The sequence below is a fragment of the Syngnathoides biaculeatus genome, chromosome 20, assembly GCF_019802595.1.
Source record: "Syngnathoides biaculeatus isolate LvHL_M chromosome 20, ASM1980259v1, whole genome shotgun sequence".
NCBI classification, from domain to species: domain Eukaryota; kingdom Metazoa; phylum Chordata; class Actinopteri; order Syngnathiformes; family Syngnathidae; genus Syngnathoides; species Syngnathoides biaculeatus.
The window spans coordinates 5,877,560-5,899,407 of NC_084659.1; the positions used below are offsets into that span (position 1 = coordinate 5,877,560).

Below are 21,848 nucleotides of genomic sequence, written 5' to 3' on the forward strand. Positions count from 1 at the left end.
CGGGAGCGAGTAGAATCAAACAAATCACTCAGAGAAAATACCCAAGTCAGATTACTCGTAATTTTTCAAGAAACTACATCAACAAAATCAGCAGCATCTTTCTGCTTCGGCACGTTGACGCCCCCCCCCCCTCCCCCAAAATAAAAAGGCTGACATTCCCCAGGCGACCACGAGAGGGAGACAAACTCACACTAAACCAATTGAACTCAGGTTTGTGACAATATTGACACGGAATGCCTTTTTTTTATGACTAAAAGTGAATTGTAAACATTAAGTAGTAGTCAGATGAAAATGTATCGACATTTTCCTGCGCGAACGTCAATCGCCCCGGCCGGCGGCCGGACACGCCCCTCCATCTGCCAATCACACTTTTTCTGGCGCCTTTCCACCTGCGCATGCGTGTCGACCTCGTGGGCGTGTGTGCGAGCGTGGACCCCCCCCCCCCCCCGCCGCCCCATCATGCGTGTTCGCTCGCGAGAGGACTGGACTGCCATCTGACTCCCTCTCCTCCTCTTCCTCCTCCTCCTCCTCCTCCTCCTCCTGCTCTTTTCGTCCTCGTCAGCGCGGATGGAGGCTGCGGCAGAGCGCGGACCTGCGAGCATGTCGGCGCTCCGAGGAGGCGGGAAATAATCTTTCTTTTCGGCCGATTGATTTCTTTGTGCGGTCTCGTGACGCGCTCGGGGGGGGGGGGCGACATGTCAAACTCCAACAAGAGCAAAAAGGACAAAGAGATCCTCGCGGACTACGAGGGCCAAGTGAAAGGTGAGGCTGCGGCACACGACGCGTGAATGTGTGCACGTACCTGCGGCGTGGCCGTTGTGGGGAACGTCAGGAAAAAGGGGGGGGGGGCGAGGCCGTCCGGGGTTCAGGGTCACGAGGGTCGGGGGGGTGCCGCCGCCCCCTTCCTTCCCCTATTCAGGGAGCGCCATGGTTACCAGTCTCCAATGCATCGTGAGCCCCCCCCCCCAAAAAAAAAGAGACACCTGCAAGGACACGCAAATGAATCAATTCTGACACCCCCCCCCCACCGTGACCACCGATTCCGCCGGCTGCCCACCTCCCGCGTCCGCTCGCACCCGCGCACAATCCTCGCGAGTACCGCGCCAAAGGTTTCATTCACAATTCTGCAGATGGACAAAATGTATTCATATTGGAATAAAACAAAGCGGCGGGGGGGGGGGCGCTGCCGTCAAATCGTTCATCTTCATTCATATTTCCAACATCCCTTTTGGTCTTTTTTTTTTTTCCATTTTACATATACCGTAGATATACAATAAAAATAAAGAAGATAGAAAAAATGATGTGTCCTGGCAATGTATGGAGGATTATTTTGCTATTTTTGAAAAAGTGTTTCTCAGCATGCATGCGTGCGGGCGGGGATGCCCTGCATTGAAATGACGGCTCACGTGAGATGAAAAGTGCCCCCCCCCGGAACGTAAAGCTCTTGTAACCATGTGCCTCCCAAGTCTGCCCGGCTTTCCAGCCGCCTGATTGGTGGAGAGCTGCGGGACGCGGCGTGCGATGTAAACGCACCGAACGACGGTCGGGCGGGCGGACGGACGCCAGCGGGGGGGGGCGCTTACGGGCCGCGTCCTACTCGTGCGCTCCAGCCGCCGTGTACTGACCAGTAGTACAACGCGTGTCCTCACCGGTGAGACGATTCCGTGCACGGGTGAAACGTTTGCGCCTTCCAGCCATGTTTTTTTCTCACTACTGTAGCGCATTCTTGCAGAATGGCAAAACGACTAGTAGACATGTTCCTTGTTAAGCAAAACTGTGCTCTCGTTGACATCTATGAACAACTAGTACAAGCGCTGGAGGCTAACTAGGCAAATTTGATCATGTCACTAGTAGGACGACAGTTGTCAACTAGTGCAGTTTTGCTTGACTCGTAACATGCAGTTCACGTCGTCCTCCTAATGTGCAGAAATGACCGAAAGTGGTGAAAGGTGGTAGTTAGTGGGGGGAAAAAAATCTACTAGTGCACAGACGTGTCCCTCAGTAGTCGAACATTCACAGTGGTAAGACAGTTTATCTACTAGTGCAGCCCCAGTTGTTCTAGTGTGCAGAGATTTCCTACATGAGTGGAAAACTTGCCACTAGGAAGATAGTCACGCTACTAGTGTGGCCTCGTTGTTGTACCAGTGCATTTCAGTCATTTTTCTATTGCAGACATGTAATACATGAGTGAAAAAACATGTCGACTCGCACGTCTTGGTCATTCTATGAGTGCACATCGATGACATGCATGAGTGGGGGAAAAAAAAGTCACTAGGAAAGAGACACTAGTTCCATTTGTGTACCCTCGTCCGACGAGTGCACCGTAGTCCGTCTAGTAGCGCGCCTTCATTGTAAAGTCTTAGACAAAGTGCGTACTAGTAAAGGCCGATTCCGCAGATTGAAAGCCAGAGCGCAAGTATCAGGAAGGGAGGACGTAGGATCGATCGCTCCGTCGTCGGCGATCCGGCAGGTGTGCCCTCGTGTCCTTGGAGCCGGTTGCCGCGGTAACGCACCGCTTCCGCCGTCACGCGCGGACCGACGCAAACGTCAACCTCCTCGCCGGCGCCGCGAAATGCTCCGACGCGGTCCGCTAGCTGTATTCACGCTAACGCGTGACGGGAAACGCCATAGATAGGCTACCAAAACTAGCATCAGCCTTATGAGTCCCGAGCATTTGAACGCAGCAATGACCGGAGACCTAAAAACGAAATTCCGAGGGAAATATTCTTGATCGCTGCTAACAACGACCAAAATATTTCATATTCCATTTGCAAAAGCACTTCAAGTTCTTTCCATTCTTTTGTTAAGAAATATCATATTTTGGAGTCCCATTTTCCTCATTAAATAAACATTCAAACCTTTTTTTTTTTAATTATTATTATTTTCAGGAGTCTGGAGCGGATTCAAGCATTTTCATTCATTTCCCACGACATCTTTTTTTGAATCTGTCTCTGCATTTCAATGGTTTGGGGGTGATATCGTTTGTGAAAACGAGATCTAGCGGCGCGGCGCCTTCACCGGGCGACGTCGACGTACTTCAATTATCCTCCGGTGCCGATCCGCAACCCGATTGTCTGGTTTCACGCTAATCTGATTCCGCCGCTTCCGTGTCGTTGGACAAAAAAAAAAAAAAAAAAAAGGCGACGCGCGAATATGCGAAAATGGCGCCACGGCGGGAACACGACGGAAGCTTCCGAAGCATTTGTCCACAATCGCGGCGCCGCAACTCGCTAAACGTCCTTCATAAAACATTGACGCAAAGTTCCCCAAAAAAAGAAACGCATCAAAAATTTAGAAAAGCCTGCAAAGTGGTCACGCTCCACAGGAGGAAAAACAAATAAAAAATGCAAGATTACGCTTTTCAGTCTGACGGAGCGGACGCGATTCGTCGCAAACTATTTGGGGCTTTTGCAAAAGCGGCTTGCGGCGCTGACGCGTTCGAAATTTGGCGAGGTTGACACCGATTGAGCGGCGCTCGTTTGAAAAGCAGATTGATGGCGGTGGGGGCCGCTTCGGGACCACTGCAGTTGACAGGGAGGGGGTCCGAGCTGTCAAAGACTCCCGTGCATAAAAACGCAAAGCAGCACTTAGACCGCGATCTTCAATGGCCGGATTCGAACCCGAGCCCCTCAAGAGCGAAGCACACGCGCTAACCACCAGCGCGTCGCGCCGCTCCTCCCGGATATTAATAGCGGATGCGGCAGATCGCGTTCCCTCGCCGTCACGTGCTTCACACTAGGAGCGGTTGCCCGGACGACGGCTATCGGCGCGAAGAGGGCCCACCCGGGGATTCGGCGAGCGAGGCGGGCCCATCGCGTATTCCGTCCGAGCGCCGGCGGGAGGCGGAATGAGATGCGCTCCAAGGTGACTCCTAAGGCGGGGACCGGCGGGGGGTTGGGGGCGCCCAATGGCGCTCGGCTCCACGTGTGCGTGTTCGTCCTCGACGATGTGGGAACGGGGAAAAAATGCTTTGCGACTTTGGCACAGCGTACAAAACGGTTCCCCGCAGGTCTTCAACCTCGTAAAGATTGAAAAAAAAAATAAATAAAACTATTCATTTTGCTGCAGAACAACAAATTAAAAAAAAAAACAAAAAAAAAAAACATATGTATATGTGCACGCAGATGTGCGAGGCCAGCTGGTGGAGCAGCAGCGCTGCCTGGAGCAGCAGACCGACATGCGGGTCCAGCTCCTCCAGGACCTGCAGGACTTCTTCCGCAAGAAGGCCGAGATCGAGACCGAGTACTCCCGGAACCTGGAGAAGCTGGCCGAGAGGTTCATGGCCAAGACGCGCAGCACCAAAGACCACCAGCAGTACAAGTAAGACCCGAGCTCGTCGTCTGGCCGCAACCGCCGCAAAAACCCAATCTCGTCTGCCGCTTCTAGAAAGGACCAGAACCTTCTGTCACCGGTCAACTGCTGGTACCTGCTGCTCAACCAGGTGAGCGGATCCGTTCCGGTAAATCCGGGACCGCCCAAACATTTGCCACTCAGACCGTCTTTCCTCACTCCAATGAATAGAAAAGAAAGGAATCCGTTCCAGCCCCAAACGTTGCACCTTCTGCTATGTGCCGTGACCACCGGGGGCCAGTAAAGTACCGACAAAGATAAACACGAAAAAAAAAAAAAAAAAAAAAAGTTTCACAACCGACTCAAGAAACTCCATTAATATTCATCACTTTTTGCACGGGGAACAGAATATACGCTTTGAGTATTCTTATATTGTCTGTCTACGTGTGTTGCTGCTGTTTGAGAGGTTGAAACACCGCAATCTCGATGCTAGTTCTGTGAGCGCGTCACCGGCATTTTGACTCATGCGTTAGCAATATGCTAGCGGCCAGTGCCCAAAGCCAAGCATATAAAGCTGCTTTCAGGGACACAAATGAATATTCTCGTTGTTTTCTTTAGATGGAGCGTAAACACTCATTTCCAGTTTGAAGACGTTTTTTGTTCGTTTTGCTTCACTTTTAGCCGCTAGCCGAAGCAAAAATAAAGAAATAAAGAAATGTTGAATCATCCGACCACCGGCTTGTACCTTGAAGAATCCACAAATCGGGTCACTCGAAAGTCAAGATACCGTCATTTCATTTCCTATTGGGGCCAAGGAACTATGTTGAAATTAGAGGAGGAGCTTCATTTAGTCAGACCAGAGCTTTGCCTATTGAAAAAAACAAAACAAAACAAAACAGGTTTTTGCCATCTAGTGGCAATTACAAACTTTTGACTGGGTTTCAAATGTCACGTCTTTGGAAGATGTGGAATTTGGCGCAAAATTTACCCGGAAGTTTGTGGAATTGCGCCGGGGATTTTCCGTCCCAAAAGTGGCTCGTTGGTGTGTTCAGGTGAGGAGGGAGAGCAAGGACCACGCCACCCTCAGCGACCTCTACCTGAACAACGTCATCAGCCGCCTCACGCACATCAGCGAGGACTCGGCCCGCCTCCTCAAAAGGGTCAGGTCGCCCTTCGTCGTTATCACCATCATCCTCATCATCAACAATATCATCATTTCATGGCAACGGTAAAGACGCGAGTGGAACGTTGGCGGTTTTGCTGTGCACATATTGTCGATTTCCAAAACAAACGAGTCGCTTTCCAAGATTTGACACAACTTGAATTGAATACAACTGGACTGTGCTCCAACTCATTCACTGCCATTGACGTTCATGTTCGTCGCCTGCCACTGATGTCAAGTACATATTTCAGCGCGAAGGAGAGTCTCACGCAGCTCGACAAATTCAAGCTTTGAACTGGCTGCAATGGCAAACAGACGCAAGTAGATGGCGGTATGGCATCCCTTGGGATTTGACATCAGCGCAGCTTTCGAGTTGACGGCTGGCGAAAAGGATTTTTGACGGCATTTAAAGCAAAACCCATCACAGAAAGAAGTCACGACTCGCACACATGCGGGCCACCCCGTCCTCAAAGTGAAAAAAAAAAAAAAATTATGCATTCAAAAACAGAAAGCCAGCAATTCATGTTTTATTCAACTTGAGCGCCCAAATCGGGAAACTCTCGTTTTCCACTCGGGGGAAAAACTCAAGTTGGTTTTGCGGCGCTCTGCCGGGCTTTGCGGCTAATTCCGCACGAGCGCACTTCAGCTCATCATCTTCATTATTAATCGCTTTCGTGGCTCGCGTCGCCGGCGCCGTGACGCGCGAGGTCCGAACGGCGACTAACTGGGAATGTGTCGTGCTTTAGAGCAAGGAGATCATCTTCCAGCTGCAGGAGGATCTCATGAAGCTCCTCAACGAGCTCTACACCGTAAGTGGGAGGGGCCAAACGCACAGGCAGTCCACGCGCAAGTCGCACATCCGACACGCGGGATTTGTTCAGTTTTTACAATTTGCATGATGAGATTATTTTATGACAAGCAATCACACATAAGCAAGAATTGACCTTCTTGAAAGAAAAAAATGGAATACGGGACTACAAAAATAAAACTGGATCATTTGAAGATAAATGTGTTCTGATGACAATCAAGTAGCTTTTATCCCCCCCCCCCCAAAAAAAAAAAAAAAGACACTCTAGAATTTTCTTCAATTGTTCACCGCCAAGACGACGTTTTTTTTTTCCTGGGAATATCGATGTAATGTCTTTTTTTTTTTTTTTTCATAAAATTCCATTTCTAGACATAGCTACACATTTTTCCTGAAACATTTCAACTTTTGAGATAGTTTATTCTTTTGACTTCGTTTGGTCCTCGAAAACATCTACGAACGGCCGTCCGTATTGGCGTTGCATCATCGGAGAACTTTTCTCGCGTGTAAATGTCCGTCGCCAGGTGATGAAGAGCTACCACATGTACCACGCGGAGACCGTCAACGCCGAGGGCAAACTGCGAGAGGCCGAGCGCCAGGAGGGGCGGGCGAAGGGCGCGCCGGGCGCGGCCGAGCCCGTCTTCGGCTTGCGCATGGAGGAACGCCACCAGAGACGCAACGCCGCCCGCAAAATGGAGAAGATGCGCGAGAAGGTAGGAGAGACCCGACGTCGGCCGCCGCCGACTCTCACGCTGCTTTCGGCTCCTTTTAGAGGAAGGCAAAATACTCGGAGAACAAAGTCAAGACGCTGAAAGCGCGCAACGAGTACCTGCTGACTCTGGAGGCCACCAACGCCGCCGTCTTCAAGTACTACATCCACGACCTGCCCGACATCATCGACGTGAGACACGCAAAAGCGGCGATCGCACACTTCACATTTTGGCCCGCCCCCGCCGCCCCTAAAGCCGAGCGCCTCGTGCGCCTTTGTGCTCAGTGTTGCGACCTAGGGTACCACTCCAGTCTGAGCCGGGCTCTGAGGACCTACCTGTCGGCCGAGCTGAGCCTGGAGGCGTCCCGGCGCGCCGGCCTGGAGGTTCTGGAGGGCGCCGTGGAGGGTCTGGACCCCGCCCGCGACCGCCAACGTCTCCTGGGCCTCTACCCCGCCGCCTTCTGCCCGCCGTCGCGCTTCAGCTTCCAAGCCCACATGGGCGACACGGTCAGTCCGAGTCGGCGGCGGCCGGCGACCCCGCTCGGCCCGGGTCGGTGACCCGACCTCCTCCCGTCCGCAGGTGAGCCAGATCGCCTCCCAGCCGCAGGTGCAGGCGGAGCTCGCCCTGCGCCTCACGCAGCTGCAGACCCGCCTGGCCTCGCTGAAAATCGAGAACGAAGAGGTCAGTCCGGGAAGACGCCGGCCGACGCCGCGAGCGAGAAGCGGCGGTACCTACGTTCTGGGCTCGTGTGCGCAGGTGAAGAAGACGTGGGGGGCCACCCTCAGCACGCTGCAGGACATGACGGTGCTGGACGACTGCGACGTCTCGCAGAGCTTCGCCCACAGCCCGTCGTCCGAGTCGGTCAAGTCCAGCGTGTCGGACGGCTACCTGAACAAACCCAGCCTGGCCAAGAGGCGAGCCAACCAGCAGGAGACGGAACTCTTCTACTTCACGGTGGGACGCGCTCGCCCAAACACGAGTTCCAGTTCTATCGAACTAGGACTGAAGTCTCGAGTCTTCTTGTCTGGCAGAAGTTCCGCGAGTACCTGGAGGGGAGCAACCTGGTCTCCAAGCTGCAAGCCAAACACGACATCCTCAAGAAAGCCATAGCAGAAGGTCACGTCAGCATCTAGTCTGGGTCGCGACTGTCCTTCCTGAAGTTCCTTGTACTAGTGCGCTCTTCGGCCTCACTAGTCAGACAATTCGGCCCCTGGTAGGGCGACTGTGTATGCAGTTAAACCCGATTGCTGTTTTGCACTGGTAACACTACCAGGCCCAAACAGGAGGTCCGCGTCACGCACTCGGAGCCTCCCTATCAAGTGCACTGAAGAAATGCTCAGACAGCATCACAGACAGATCCATGCCTACTAGTCTTCCTAGCGCAATGTTACTCGTAAGGTTCAGTTGTGTACAAGTAGGCTAAAAGCGGAGAATTTGTTCTCTGAACGTGCCCGAGATTCTCGTAGTACTGGGGACAAAAAGCGTACCAGTACATCGACCGTAGACTTGATATTAAAATTATTATTATTATTTTGTTTCTGGAGCATTTATGGTTGGACGTGGGAGATGTTCAATCGGTGTTGACATTATGGGAGCGTGCGGGGTGGACATACAGAATGCAAAACATTTGGGAAACCCTGGACTAGTATCCTGGCAACCTGGTTTTCCGTTTTCTTTCTTGCAGGCTACAAAGCGGAGCTGCTCACCACCAGGTAAGACGCTCACTCGTCATCCCCAACAATCGCAAAGTCGACAACTTCAATGTGAAATGTGGTCTTGCAGCCGCGGGCGGAAGAACTCGCACAGCAAGCATCAGGTAGCGTTCATCCCCAAGTAGAAAAACCAAAGACCCTAAAATGCTTTCTCAGTACTGAATGTGACTGGCGGCTGCGACTGTTGACAGGACTCGAGCAAAGCCATCCCGCTGCTGGTGGAGAGCTGCATCCGCTACATCAACCTCCACGGTGAGTGAACGCAGCCACGCCAGAGGAACCTTTTCGAGCCGGTACCGAGATTCTGGGCCAAAGTCCAGTCCTCGCTCAGTTTCCAGCAAACAGGAGAAAATCCAGCAGGGCAAGGGACTAGGTCTTTTCTGCAGTTTGGCATTCCCGATTCCAGACGCAACCCCAACAGAAACCTCAAAGGATCGGGAAGGAACGCTAAAACGGCTTCTCCGTACTCCTCCGCAGGTCTCCAGCATCAAGGCATTTTCCGGGTGTCCGGTTCTCAGGTGGAGGTCAACGACATCAAGAACTCCTTCGAGAGAGGTGAGCGTTCGTCCCGGACGACGGCGAGCCCGGACGCTGACGCGCGTTTGCCCGCCCAGGCAACGACCCGCTGATCGACCAGGAAAGCAACCGCGACATCAACTCGGTGGCCGGCGTCTTGAAGCTGTACTTCCGTGGCCTGGAGAACCCGCTTTTCCCCGGCGACAGGTTCAACGACCTCATCGCCTGCGTCCGTGAGTGTTGCCCGCTCGCCCCACACCCGGTCGCAACGCTCGTTGTACGCCCACGGTCCGAGTCCACGCAATATCGGTCGGCCCACGTGAGTCGAGAACGCTGTACTCGACCGCCGACGGGTGAACCGCAGCTGCCGAAAAACGCACGAAGAACCCGTTGATGCTAACTGAGGCCGTTCCAAACATTTCAAAGGTGCGGACGGGCCGCACATCAAAAGATGGAGGAAGTGAGGAAAGTGCGGCGAGATGGGTAAAAGTGGAGTGAAAAGAACGAGCGTAGAACCGAGGACGAAAAATCAATGAGGACATGGTTCTGTCAACAACAGCTAAAATTCTGGTGTTTGGGTACGCAGGAATGGAGAACCTGTACGAGCGAGCGCAGTGCATCCAAAAGATCCTCGTGGGCGTTCCGAAGGCCACGCTGGTGGTGATGCGCTACCTCTTCGCCTTCCTCAACCAGTGAGTAGCACTTCCTGTTGATGGCTCCACCCACTTCCTGTCCTTGAAAGCCGGGCTCCTCCCCCAGTCTGTCCAAGTACAGCGACGAGAACATGATGGACGCCGGCAACTTGGCCATCGTGTTCGGGCCCACCCTGCTGCCCACCCCCGAGTCTCTGGACCAGGTGGCGTGCCAGGCGCACGTCAACGAGGTGGTCAAGACCGTCATCCTTCACCACGACAACATCTTCCCCGACGCCAAGGAGCTGCCGGGGCCGCTCTACGAGACCTGCATGACCGGCGAGCAGTACTGGTACGAGGCCCCGAAGACCCGTTTTCATCCGCTGACGGCCACCTGGGACTGGTTCTCGCGCCTTTTGCTGTTTTTCTGCAACACAGTTGTGAACTTTTCAAATTGCTCTGCAGCGTGTTGCGTGTGCACGTTCAGTTTTTTTTTTTTTTAAAAAGGACAAGAAAACAAACAGACGACTACTTCTCCTACTTGCTTCCCACAGCGAAAGTCCGTTCAGCGAGCCGGGAGCTCTGGAGGAGACCGAGCCGGACGGCGGCACCGAGACGCAGACCAGCGATGAGGGTAAGCCGAGATGTGTCGCCGTGGCGACCGCAGCCACATCCCCGCCCCTCCCCCTCTGCCTGAATGAATAGATTTGAACGCGGTCTCCCTACCAGAGGGCGAGGCGGCGGAGGCGGTGGCGAGGTTCGACTACGTGGGCCGATCGGGCCGCGAGCTCTCCTTCAAGAAGGGCGCCGCCCTGCAGCTCTACCAGCGCGCCTCGCACGACTGGTGGGAGGGCCGGCACAACGGCAGCCGCGGGCTGGTACCGCATCAGTACATCGTGGTGAAGGACAGGCGAGTGCCGGGCGAACGCCACGCGAGCGGGCCATAGGTCCAGTCGCATTCTCTGTTGTCGTGTCCTTCTGTTATCACGGCAACCAGCCTTTCGTATTCTGTCCGTTGTCAAAATGTCGAACGCCACGAGCGGTCCTGGAAAAGCTTCATCTGATCTCACATGGCGGCAGTAACCCTCGAGCCAAACAAGTTTGGTACCACACATGACACAGCGGTTTCTCACGCCCTCGTCGGAGCCAAAGTTGAGAATTTGTTATTTCCTCCGATTCCGTTCTTGGGGTCATTTCCCCTCAAACCCAACAGAACGGCTGAGGAGTCTCAACGGCTTCCGTCGAATTCTCGCTCCGCTGCTGGCTGACGCTCGTCCCGGCGGCGTTTGTGTGTACTCAGGGGCGACAACACGTCAGACGCGCTGACCCAAAAAGGAGACAGCGACGGCGGAAGCAGCAGCACCGAGGACAAGAGGTCCGCCCGGGACCTGTGCTCGCCCACAGAGATCCTACCGCCCGAGTCCTACCACAGGTAGCCACATAAACACATCTCGCCCTTTGCCATATCGGTGCCAAAGACGTTGAAGTGAGATCAGAACTTTTGTTTCACCAAATCCGCTGACGACAGTCACAGGAGGAAGCGGACGGAGGGTTTATTCCGCCGTCCGCTGGGCCGCTCCAGCGACTGCCACGGCAACGGGGTGCCGATGGAGCGCAGTTCGCCCCCGGTGACGGGTCACTTCAGCCCCAGGGACCTGCTGCTGGGGCGCGGCCAGGGCCCCACGCCGCCCCCAGACAGCCCGGAGCGCCGGCGCCGCTCGGCCGCCGGCGCGGTGACCGCCGGCCGCCGCGACTCCCTCCGGAGGCCCGAGGACACCCCCGTCCGCCGCGCCGGAGGCGGCCATTGCGGCTTCGACTCGCATCGGTCCAGGGCCGTGGACCCCGGCACGCTGGCTCAGGTATGCGACCCGGGGTGGGGGTGTCTGGGAGTCACATTTTGGAAGGTGAAGCCCCTTTCACTGGACCTTCCCGACAAATTGCCACTTGAAAAACAAACTTTGAAGAACGAGAAAATAGAATTGCATGGCTTAACACCCCCATTTAAAGAAACAAAAATGATTTTCAGACAATTAATATGAAGGGAATGGAAAACGTAAGGCAGGAAAATGTCGGTTCCGAAAGGCAGCGTGAAAGGGGCACGTGCGTGTCCGAACCCAACGAGGCACCAGATGGGTCGGTCTGCTCGTTTCAGGACATCGAGGAGACGGTGAGCGCGGTCCTGGGGGACTTCCGGCACCAGGACCGTCACGGCCGCAGACCGGCTCCGGACGTGGTCCTGGACACCCTGGAGCAGGTGAAGAACGGCCCGCCGGCCCCTTGCTCCTCTGAGTCCCCGAGCCCCCACAGCACACCCAGCACGCCGGGCACCCCCGGTACCCCCGGCACCCCGAGCCCTTTGAGTCCCCTGAGTCCCGTCAGCCCTCTGCCGGGACCCCCGCCGAGGCCGACCAACCCGTCTCCGGACACGCCGGGCTCCTTCAAGCCCGCGGCGGTCGGTCGGACGGGCGTCCCGCCGAGGCCCCCCGCCCTGAGGCCCAAACCCGCCGTGCCGCCCAAGAGCGGCACCCCTCCTCTGCCCCCGGCGCTCGACAAATCCTGCACCATGTGAGCCAAACCGGGCCCGCGACAAGCGGGCCAGTCGAGGACAACAGGGTAGCGTCCAATATTTTGAGGATCGTCGGAACAAGGACGAGTGAGTTTGAAATGTGATCCCGCGTCCAATTTATGAAAAGAACCAGACTACTAAATGAAACTAGAGAACGCGACTTGTGTAGAAATTGCGGGTGAATGCCGAAGAGCCGACGCAGAACCGAAATGCAGACCGAGCGGGCCAAAGGTCCGAGTCGGAGAATTGGCACATCTTCCACTAGTGACTCCGAGCACAGGATCAAATCCAATCTGCTCGGAAGGAAAATCGGAAGGCAATTTTTTCACAAACCCCAGAAAGCGTGCGCAAGAACAAGAACTTTCCCCAAAGCACGCGGCGCCCGACGTCAACGAATTTGTGAAGCTTGCGAACACGCAAACAAACCAGAAGGAAAAACTTGGGCGAGCTCTCAGTCAACAATTCCCTCAAATTAGTGCAACAATCTAGTAACCCGACAATAGGAAATTAATGTCCTGAATGATTTGATGTCATTTGAAAAATGTCTGTCGTTCCTTCGGGCTGGTCGTCAAAGATTTTCAAGGTGCAGAATCGACGTACGCGTTTCTCTTCAGCATTCACGCCGCGCTTGTAACGATATTCGTGTGTTGTCAGGTTGCCGTAATCTCATCATTGTTGTACAGAAGCATTTAACAAAGTGACCCAGGCGTGATATTCCTAATAGTCCAGCTAATAACGCGAAGCGACCTAACAAAAGTACCGTAGTTGTAGTCAAGTCAATGTGGGACAGTTCCAAGCCCTGGCGGGGCCGCCATGTTGGCCACGTTGGATGATTTGATTTCCTTCTACTGAGTTGAGCTGCTACAACCCGACGCAAACGTCCGATGAATGTTTTGAAGAACTTTTCCTCTTTTGAATGTTACTGTCAAGCCTTCTTCTTGAATTTAGCGGGGCGGGGGAGGGGGGGTACGTCGGTACAGGGCGCCACCCTCGGCGGGGGCTTTTGCGCTGCTCGCCGCGTCCACGAGAATCGCGCCGGGCGACGGACGCGAGCCCGACTCGCCGGACAAGCGTGCCACTTTCGCTACGCGTGTGTGTGTGTCTGTGTGTGTGTGTGCGTGCGTGCGTGTTAAAAGGTTTACCTGCTCGCTACACTAAAGGTTCTCAAACTGTGGTCCCAGGACCCCCCCGGGGCTCCGCATGACAATATGATTGATAATTAACAACTAAATCGATGGCTATTTTGGAGAATTGTTTTTTTTTTTTTAATATATCATTTCGAGACCTCGATGAACTTAAAACTTCGACAATTCAGCCTCTCAGCGGCCGTCGTCCGTTACGAAAGCCGACCGATCACCTTTGGCGTCCTCCGCAGAAAACTGACAACAATCTGCATTGATTTCCAAATCGGCGATCGACGTTTTTCAACATTTTGCCGACCAAACCAGAAACTGAATCCTAATCATTTGTTTGGGCTCGTGATATAATAATAATCATAATGATAGTGGCCTGTTTTTGGTAAAAGGCTGGAATAAAAAAAAAAAAAAAAACAGATTTATTAACTGAAGGCCTTGACTTTATTCGTAAGGGTATGACCCCCCCCCCCCCCAAGAAGCTCTTGTGAAGAACAATTGGGGAGATGGAAATCATCTTTACTTTCATTGTAATATTTAGATTTGTTCTTGAAAATCAACCACTTGCTTCCCTCGACATCAACGCATCGTGTCGGCGGCCATTTAACTTGATGAGGTCGCGGCCCTCGGAAGATAAAAACAATCTCTGGCGCCACCCAGCGGAACGGAAAGCCACAACTTCTGAACCGTTCGGATCGTCGGATTTGTCGGATCGAGCCCCCGGGCGGCCCGGCTCCGTAAGGGGGTCCCTGGACGCAAAACGTTTGAGAACCCCTGCACTAAAGTCACAAGCTAACCTTAAACTCACAGGAAGTGAACAGGGTGGGGCTCCACGTCCAAAACGCCCCCAAAAAAAACAACAACAACAACAAAAAAAAAAAAAAAAAAAAACTTGAACAGCACAGTGAATGTGGCCTCTTGGCTTTTTGTGCGCGTGTGTGAGCGAGAGAGCAAATGTGAAAGTGCCTTTTTTTCCATGTTTTTTGGGGTTTGGGTTTGGGTTGGATCCTCACACGCATGTCCAGAAGGAGGCGCTGCGGCACTCGGAATGAAAGAAAGCCTTCAAACCTTTGCTAGAGTTCCCACGTTAACCCATTAAGACTTTTTTGCACATCGACCTTCTTGTGTAGGAAACTTAGGTACTCGGCATGTAGCATCATCACACGTTGGTGCGTTTAACGGGGGGCGGGGGGGGGGGGCGCGTTTCCCTCTCCGAATGTTAAAAGAGGAAAAATGTTCTCGTCTGTTGGTGTTGACGTGTTTGAAACCGGAGCTTCCGTCACGCAAGCTCATATAGCCCAAATGGATTGTAATCGTGTCGTATTTATATTACAAATAAATGACAACTCACAAATCCACCGCATGCTGCTGACTCGTCTTCGTGTTTGTTTGAAACGAGCCCAAAAGGAAAGAAACAAAAAAAGGCAAACGAGTCGGCTGGCCAAATTACGTGATTCCATATTTGAATTTATTTTGATGTGAGATTGTTAAAAGTACAAATGCAAGAGATAAATGTAAAATAAGTGATTGCTATCCCTTGATCAATGTCATCATAGTGAACTAATGACATAAAAGAAACATCCGGTATTCCTCAATAAAATATAAGCGGCCATGAAATGTCTTTGGAGTGACCTGAAGATGACTGCAGGAAAAGGACGTCCGACTCAATGAAGCTCCTCAACTCACATCAAACGGTTTCCTTCGCAACCATCAGATGGCGCCAAAGCAACACCGTTACTGCTCAAATGACACCAATGCGGGGAACGAACCCGCAGAAGCTCCTCAATTGACTTCGAATGCTTTTCCCTGGCACCGCAGCAACTTCAGCGAATCGGGGGAGGCCCGCGTGCGAGACTTGACAGCCCGGCAATACCAAAGCAAATGAATCCGAGTCGGCCGCGTCTCCGCTCACCCCTTGGAGCCCGGCTTGAGGCCGCCGAAGGGTTTGGAGTTGCGCAGCGACGCGCACATCTCCTGCAGGAAGGCCACCACGCCGAGGTCCTTGTCCGACTTCTTGCCGTCCAGGATGACCACCAGCGTGAAGTGCGGCTCGGGCCGCGCCAGGTAGTACGTGCTCTGGACCTTGTCGTCGTAGAAGTGCACCACCTTGTCCGGGGCGTCCAGCTCGGCGGCGCGGTCGCTCATCATCATCACCACGTTGGGCCAGTGCGTGAGCGGGCGCTCGCCCGACGGCAGCGACACCACGGCGGGGAACTGCTCCACGCCCTTGGGGGCCTCGCGGTACGCGTGCGGGTGGCGGTAGCCGTGGCCCTGGAAGCTCTCGGAGCCGCGGGTGTCGAAGACCAGCGACACGGTGCCGCCGTCGTGCTTGCGGATGAACGAGCAGATCTTGCCGTGGTAGTCGGGCGCGGCGCGGGCCGTCAGCGCCCGCATTTCGGCCGGGCCGGTCTGGCGGCTCAGCGCTTCGTGGAAGTAGAAGCTGAACTTGGCCAGCAGGGCGGACTGGAAGCGTTGCAGCCAGGTGTACAAATGCGGCGGCTGAATGCTTTTGTGCGACTGACCTCCGAAAAGATGCTTGCGGGTCTCCTTCTGTCGCTGGAAAAGTTGCCCCCACGCCGACAGCTTGGCGGCGGCGCCGTGCAGGCCGAGCAGGGCGGGCAGGAAGCGCCACTCGGACACCTGGCCCTGGCAGCGCAGCAGCTGGCTCACCACTTCCACCTCCGTCTGGAAGCTCTCCTCCAGGCGGCTCAGGATGGGGTGGTGGAACCTGCGGGGAGCGCCTCCATTAACCTTCCGCACGTGGCGGGAATCCCAGTCCCGCGTTTCAGGACCCGGCAGGGGCTGAAACCTCGGAAAGACACCACTCCGCTGCGGGTTTGTGCCAACACCGAGAGGTTTGTCGTGTCAGGTTCGCAAAATGTTTGCGGCGGGGACGCACATACCTCGGGTCAAAACTCTCTAAGCCGTAGCAAAAGCGCTGCTTCTGCAACATGGATGTGGATGCTATGCATGCCCCCCACCCCCACATCCCCTTCCAAAGAAACAATACAAATATAGTTTTTCCATCTTTCCATTCTCCAAGCCGCTTATCCTCATAATGGTTGCGGGACTTTTTCCTTTCCAGTACAGGCGAGATAGGGTTACATCTACACTTTTCATTCAGAATTCCAAATGCAACTTTGAATGGGTTGTGTGACAAAAAGCTAACCGACATTCATGTTTTGGTTGACAGTCAAATAATTGATTGTCCTCAAAAATGATGACATAATTCTGCTTACACACACACACACACGCAAAAACTGCTTTTGAATTGCAGTACTCTGCCTATTTCTACATTTGATCATAATTCCGAGATTTCCGGGAAAGATTTGAGAGCCTGCGTCGGGACTCACTTGGAGCTGTACTTGTGCAGCACGGCGTCCAGCGCCGCCACCAGCGCCTCGCCGTTGACGTTCTTCTGCGCGGCCAGCGCGTGCATCTTCTCGTAGAGGTCGGCCATGTCCACCCGGGCCTGCGCGAAGTGGCACAGCTGCTCGGCCAGGTGGCACAGCAGCTCCTCCAGGTACGCCGGCGACGCCGAGCCCGGCTGGCCGTGGCGCCCCGACAGCGTCGCCGCCTTGCGCAGTTCGTTGTGCAGCGAAGTGTAGATGCTGCGCGTGGAGTCCTTGCGGCTGAAGAACGACTGACCTCCTGCGCGGGACCAAACGAAAACACACACAAAAAAAAAGAGGCTTGTGTTGCAGCGCCCTCTGGAGGCGAGACAATTCCCCAGCAGCAGCAGCAGCGGCGGCGCAGGCCACGAATAACAAACATCCCTTCGTCGAACGTTACAAGAAATAAATAAAGGGAAGAATTTAATCCGCGGAAAACGACCTTGTGAACATTAAAGAGTTGCTGAAATTATGAATGTGAGACTTGATGCCGGAATGCTTTAAACCGGTCACACGTGGGGAGGGGGGGGGGGAACAAATCTCTTGATTTGGGAATTCCACTGCGGGCAAAAAAAAAAAAAAAAAAAAAGGAATGACCTGAACATTTTCAATTTGAAACAGAGAAGATGGGAAAACTGTTTTTTGGATCTCTTATTCACTTCAATGTTGTGCGGAAGGCTGGAATATGGAAGTAAATATGTGCCACCAGGATTTGAATTAAAATTAAAATTGAGATTTCAAAGTGATCACATTTTCAATGGATGGGTTTCCAATGACGTCGCCAACAGCCTTAGATTAGACCAATCGGATAGCTTAACGATAGAAAAAAAAAAAACTTCACGCTTGACCTATCACCCGTGCTCTTTGACCTCTATGACACACAAGATGGCGTCATTGGAAACCTATCCATAGCTGTATTTCAGTTGAAATTTTTCATGTTATCAAATTCGCCGTTCAAACAAAAATTCAACCTTTGAAATTCAAACAATATTTTCAGTCTCCTGAGGTTCGACTGGCTACAATTGGCTGTCTGAAATTCACCGTCTAAATTCAGTGTTAAGAAAGCAGGGTCACTACAGGTCAGAACCCAACAGCCAGCCAATCCAGTTACGCTCTCTTAGTCACATGATGTCACGTGTTCTGACCTGAAGTGACCCAGGAGAACTGTAAAGGAAGAAGATGAATGTAAATATGAAAAACAACAGGATATGTTTTTTCACGTGGAAGGAGGGGCTAACGGGGGTAATCCGACAAATATTTTATTGAATTTGGAAATAGTACGATTGTAAGGATTTGGAAATTGTGCCCAGTAAGTCGTAAATGGTGTGAATGTTTGGAAAGTTGAATCGACATTTGTGGAAGGTACAGTGAAGAAAATAAGTATTGGAACACCTTGCAATGTTGCAAGTTCTCCCACTTGCAAATCATGGAGGGGTCTGAAATGTTCATCGTAGGTGCATGTCCACTGTGGGAGAGATCATCTCAAAGGAAAAAAAATCCAGAAATCACAACGTATGATTCTCTTTTCAGCGATTTATTTGTGTGACAGAAGTGCAAATAAGTATTGGAACGCCTGAGAGTGGAGGTGGACTTTTAAAGGCGGACTCGCAGGTCTTTGAGGGGCAGAATTCGAGCCGATAGGTGACAGGTGTTCAAATACTTTTTGCAGCTGTATCACACACATAAACCTTTACGTTAAAAAAAAAAAAAAAAAACAAATCATACAATTGTGATCTCTCACATTGGACATGCACCAACGATGAAAATTTCAGATTATTCGTGGGAGAACTTGCAATGTGATCGAACAGTCACTTTCTTCACTGTAAATGTGTCAAATGTCTCTTCAAATTGAGAATTTGGAGGCGAAATCGGGTCGGTGCGTGTCCTGCTTGTTGCATCTGCGAAATGGGCGAAAGTGGGGCGGAGGAGGCGAAAATTGGCGTTTGGTGTCGCTGCGATGTCACGCGCGAATGTTTTCCGTCCAGATGCAGGGCGACGACGCGACGTTTGTACCCATTTTGTGTCCCAGGAAGGTCATGTTGTGGTAGGCCTTCTCGGCGGCGGCCAGGTGAGCCAAGGCGGCCATGAGCGCGCTCCACACGGCGCCGCAGCTGCGGCTGCTGTTTTCCTTCTCCTTCTCCACGTAGTCCTTGGCGCGGTCGAACGAGAACATGCCGAGCTGCGTGAAGAAGCTCTCCAGGATGGCCTGCTCGCGGGACACCGGCCGCAGCAGCTCCTCCCACGCCGCCGCCATCGCAAGCCGAAACGCGCTAATCGAGCGCACTCAAAAGTCGGGCTTTTTCGAGAGAGAAAACAAACAAAAAAAAAAACCTCCTTCCTTCCGCCGCGATTTCACACTTTCCAGTAAACAATACTTTAAACGATCAGCCGCGCCCGAAAACACATCGAATGGCGTTAAAAAAAAAAAAAAACCGACAAAAAAAGGTCTCGCTCGACAGGCCGCCGCCATGTTGAATTAGTGTCAATACTACGGCGAGACCAAAAGGACAAAAATGAATCAGTAAAGTAATTCCAAAAATCATGAAACACATTTTTTTTGTCGAATGATTATTTTACATTTTTTTTCTCTCTTTAGTAAATACATTGTGATTAAGTTATTCCTTTATGAAAGTAAACTTATTTTGGGGGGTTGAATCAACCTAAAACGTTCGTAAACAACTGCTTTTACTTTGAGAAACACGGCCCACCATTTTTAGCCCATTCAGCTGATTAATTTGGTCAAAACCTCCGCTGCCACCTCCCCAAATTGCTTCCATACCTCAACCGGAATGTCATCAGGTCCAACTGGACGCTGGAGAAGCAGAAGAATTTCTCCCATGCTGGGGCAAAATTGAGACGCTTTTGGATTTTCCCCAAAATCCGACAGCATCCACTCGTAAAATGAATTTGCGTCATCGTGTCAATTGCTGCGCTATCGTGATTTCAGAGCTTTTGACTGCCTTTTTCCCCCCGTCACTAATGATTTCCCCGAATATGACAACATCTTTTTTCTTTTTTAATATCCTATTAAATCAGCGGGCTGCCGATGGGTTGTGTAAGCGGACATTTTGATGACGACGCTGGCGACAAACTTTTAACCGCGAAACCACCAATGTCTGCAAATCTGCACGTCGGTTCCAAGACCGGCTTTCTCGGAACAAATTTGGCTGCACGATAAATATTCCAAATTTGTTTTGAAACGCTTTGTTGTGACGTTCCCAATTGGTCCACTTTTCATCCAATGAGATTTCAGCTCCTCGGTGTTGCCATGAGAGTGTAATCTTCCCTTGACCTTCACACTCAATGGTTCTGGCCCACTTCCAGTCAACTACATCGAATCCTGGCATCCCCCAAGAACTTTATTTTTTCGTTTTCACAATCTGTTATTGAACATTAAAGGACAACTGAGATGCCTACAAACATCCTAAAATAGAAATTGTAATGAAAAGCACGTTCACGTCATTGTCCATACGAAAAAATAAATATGAGCGGAAAACGTGTCACCCGTGCGCAAAGTGGCGGAAGTCTCACTCGCCATATTGCCTGCATCTTCTGTCCGTGACGTCACACCGGGACATTCGCCGTTGAAAACACGTCGTGGCAACTTGCTATGGGACACGGAAGCTCTTTCCGAAGAAGAGAACATCTCACGATCGAGTGAAGTGACCGGGGCAATACTACCCTATCGTTTTCGAGCCATGTTTAGATGATATGCGGATCACTCCTGACTGACAACAGACTCCCTTGACAGTATGTATGACGGTGTGTAGCGTACTCAGTATTGAGCGACAACAACGCCGTAAAGCGGCCTGGCCGCGATGAGCCACTCTGGCCCGGTGGCGCAAGCGTTGTCGTCACTCACTGAAAGAAGGATTATGTCCCCGCCCCCGCCCCCAAACTATTATTATTATTTTTTTAATAGCTCTATACACACCTACCTGTCATTTGGAACCCACGAAGCTCTCGTCCTTTGCACCCGTGCAATCCATTTTTCACGACGGACCGGGTCTTTTGGAAAAGTGTGAAGGGTAAATCCATCCTCCCGAGTGTTCGAACAATATCCAGCAATACAACGAGCCGGCATTTTGGCAAACGCGAAGGATACGACGCGACCTTCCCGCAGGTAAAACCGCTATAAACACAGGAGACCACCTGAGTGGGCGTCTGCTCATAACATCACTTCCCGCTTCTTCTCCAAAACAAATCCCTCAAGAGGATTTTCATGGCAGAATTTGCAAAAAGCCAGATACGTCAAAATCATGTTGTGTGGGGAAAAACGGATTGGTCCATTCTATCTATCCATCTATTTTCTTCGCCGCTTATCCTTATGAGCATCGCAGGGAGTGCTGGAGCCTATCCCAGCTGTCAACGGACAGGAGGCGGGGCACACCCTGAACTGCGTTTTGTTGTTTTTTTCGATGATGATGATGATGATGATGATCAACTCCTTCATGATCTCTTGACCACTGAAGCGCAAATGAGCAGCTTGGTTTTTTTTTTTTGTTTGTTTTTGGGCCTTCGATGAGCAAACTTTGCCGAAATGCAAATCCTCGCTGCACCGCGACCTTTGTACTCTTGACAAGAAATTATTATGATGATTATTATTTTTTTTTTTGCCTTTTTCATTGTTGCTTTGCAAAAACCGTGGAAGCAATATGGCCACCTGAATGATGTTTTATCCAGCCTCGGGTCCAATATTTCTTCCCACTGGTGGTTGGTGCAGCTCGTCAGCGTCTTTTTGATGTTTGCTTGTTTTTTTTTTCTTCTTCTGTCCAATCAAATTTCATCCTTTTTGCGTTGCTACGTCAGTGTTAGAGGATTGGTTTGGTCAACCAGGGGTCGTGAGTCCGTATCTCACCGGGGCCTCCGATCCCCAAGAGGGGTCGCGTCAGGAAGGGCATCCGACAAAGTGAAAACGGTGCCAAAGAAA

General features: G+C 52.1%; 2 protein-coding genes across 4 annotated transcripts; one reads left to right on the plus strand and one right to left on the minus strand.

Moving 5' to 3' along the window:
- Positions 1 to 611: 611 nt before the first annotated feature.
- On the plus strand, positions 612 to 14,879 carry LOC133493537 (SLIT-ROBO Rho GTPase-activating protein 1-like). 3 transcript variants are annotated; one of them, XM_061806969.1, is made up of 23 exons: positions 612 to 762; positions 4,125 to 4,320; positions 4,387 to 4,441; positions 5,343 to 5,450; positions 6,199 to 6,261; positions 6,782 to 6,970; positions 7,030 to 7,158; positions 7,252 to 7,473; positions 7,547 to 7,648; positions 7,724 to 7,921; positions 7,999 to 8,092; positions 8,661 to 8,679; positions 8,750 to 8,783; positions 8,871 to 8,931; positions 9,157 to 9,234; positions 9,294 to 9,428; positions 9,782 to 9,887; positions 9,955 to 10,179; positions 10,382 to 10,461; positions 10,557 to 10,739; positions 11,139 to 11,259; positions 11,356 to 11,686; positions 11,980 to 14,879. In XM_061806969.1, exons 1-23 carry the CDS (start codon positions 696 to 698, stop codon positions 12,394 to 12,396), a joined length of 3,213 nt encoding a protein of 1,070 aa, XP_061662953.1. In that variant the 5' UTR covers positions 612 to 695; the 3' UTR covers positions 12,397 to 14,879. The 3 variants fall into 3 exon arrangements, with proteins under 3 accessions (XP_061662953.1, XP_061662952.1, XP_061662951.1); XM_061806968.1 differs by having other exon boundaries at positions 7,999 to 8,083; positions 8,652 to 8,679; positions 10,557 to 10,748; positions 11,145 to 11,259; XM_061806967.1 differs by having other exon boundaries at positions 7,999 to 8,083; positions 8,652 to 8,679; positions 10,557 to 10,737; positions 11,128 to 11,262.
- Positions 14,880 to 14,973: 94 nt separating this feature from the next.
- Positions 14,974 to 19,417, minus strand: kics2 (KICSTOR subunit 2). The gene is made up of 3 exons (XM_061806970.1): positions 18,932 to 19,417; positions 16,880 to 17,177; positions 14,974 to 16,254 (listed from the first exon to the last, which is right to left on the minus strand). Exons 1-3 carry the CDS (start codon positions 19,170 to 19,172, stop codon positions 15,435 to 15,437), a joined length of 1,359 nt encoding a protein of 452 aa, XP_061662954.1. The 5' UTR covers positions 19,173 to 19,417; the 3' UTR covers positions 14,974 to 15,434.
- Between the last annotated feature and the right edge of the window lie 2,431 nt (positions 19,418 to 21,848).

Excerpts from the sequence above, each read along its gene's own strand:
- LOC133493537 (XM_061806967.1), top strand. The coding sequence starts at position 696 with ATGTCAAACTCCAACAAGAGCAAAAAGGACAAAGAGATCCTCGCGGAC. Across the intron at positions 7,649-7,723 it reads TGAAAATCGAGAACGAAGAG|GTGAAGAAGACGTGGGGGGC; the intron begins GTCAGTCCGGGA and ends TCGTGTGCGCAG. Across the intron at positions 8,680-8,749 it reads GCGGAGCTGCTCACCACCAG|CCGCGGGCGGAAGAACTCGC; the intron begins GTAAGACGCTCA and ends GTGGTCTTGCAG.
- kics2 (XM_061806970.1), bottom strand. The coding sequence starts at position 19,172 with ATGGCGGCGGCGTGGGAGGAGCTGCTGCGGCCGGTGTCCCGCGAGCAG. Across the intron at positions 17,178-18,931 it reads CTTCCTGGGACACAAAATGG|GAGGTCAGTCGTTCTTCAGC; the intron begins GTACAAACGTCG and ends GGTCCCGCGCAG. Across the intron at positions 16,255-16,879 it reads CTGCACAAGTACAGCTCCAA|GTTCCACCACCCCATCCTGA; the intron begins GTGAGTCCCGAC and ends CGCTCCCCGCAG.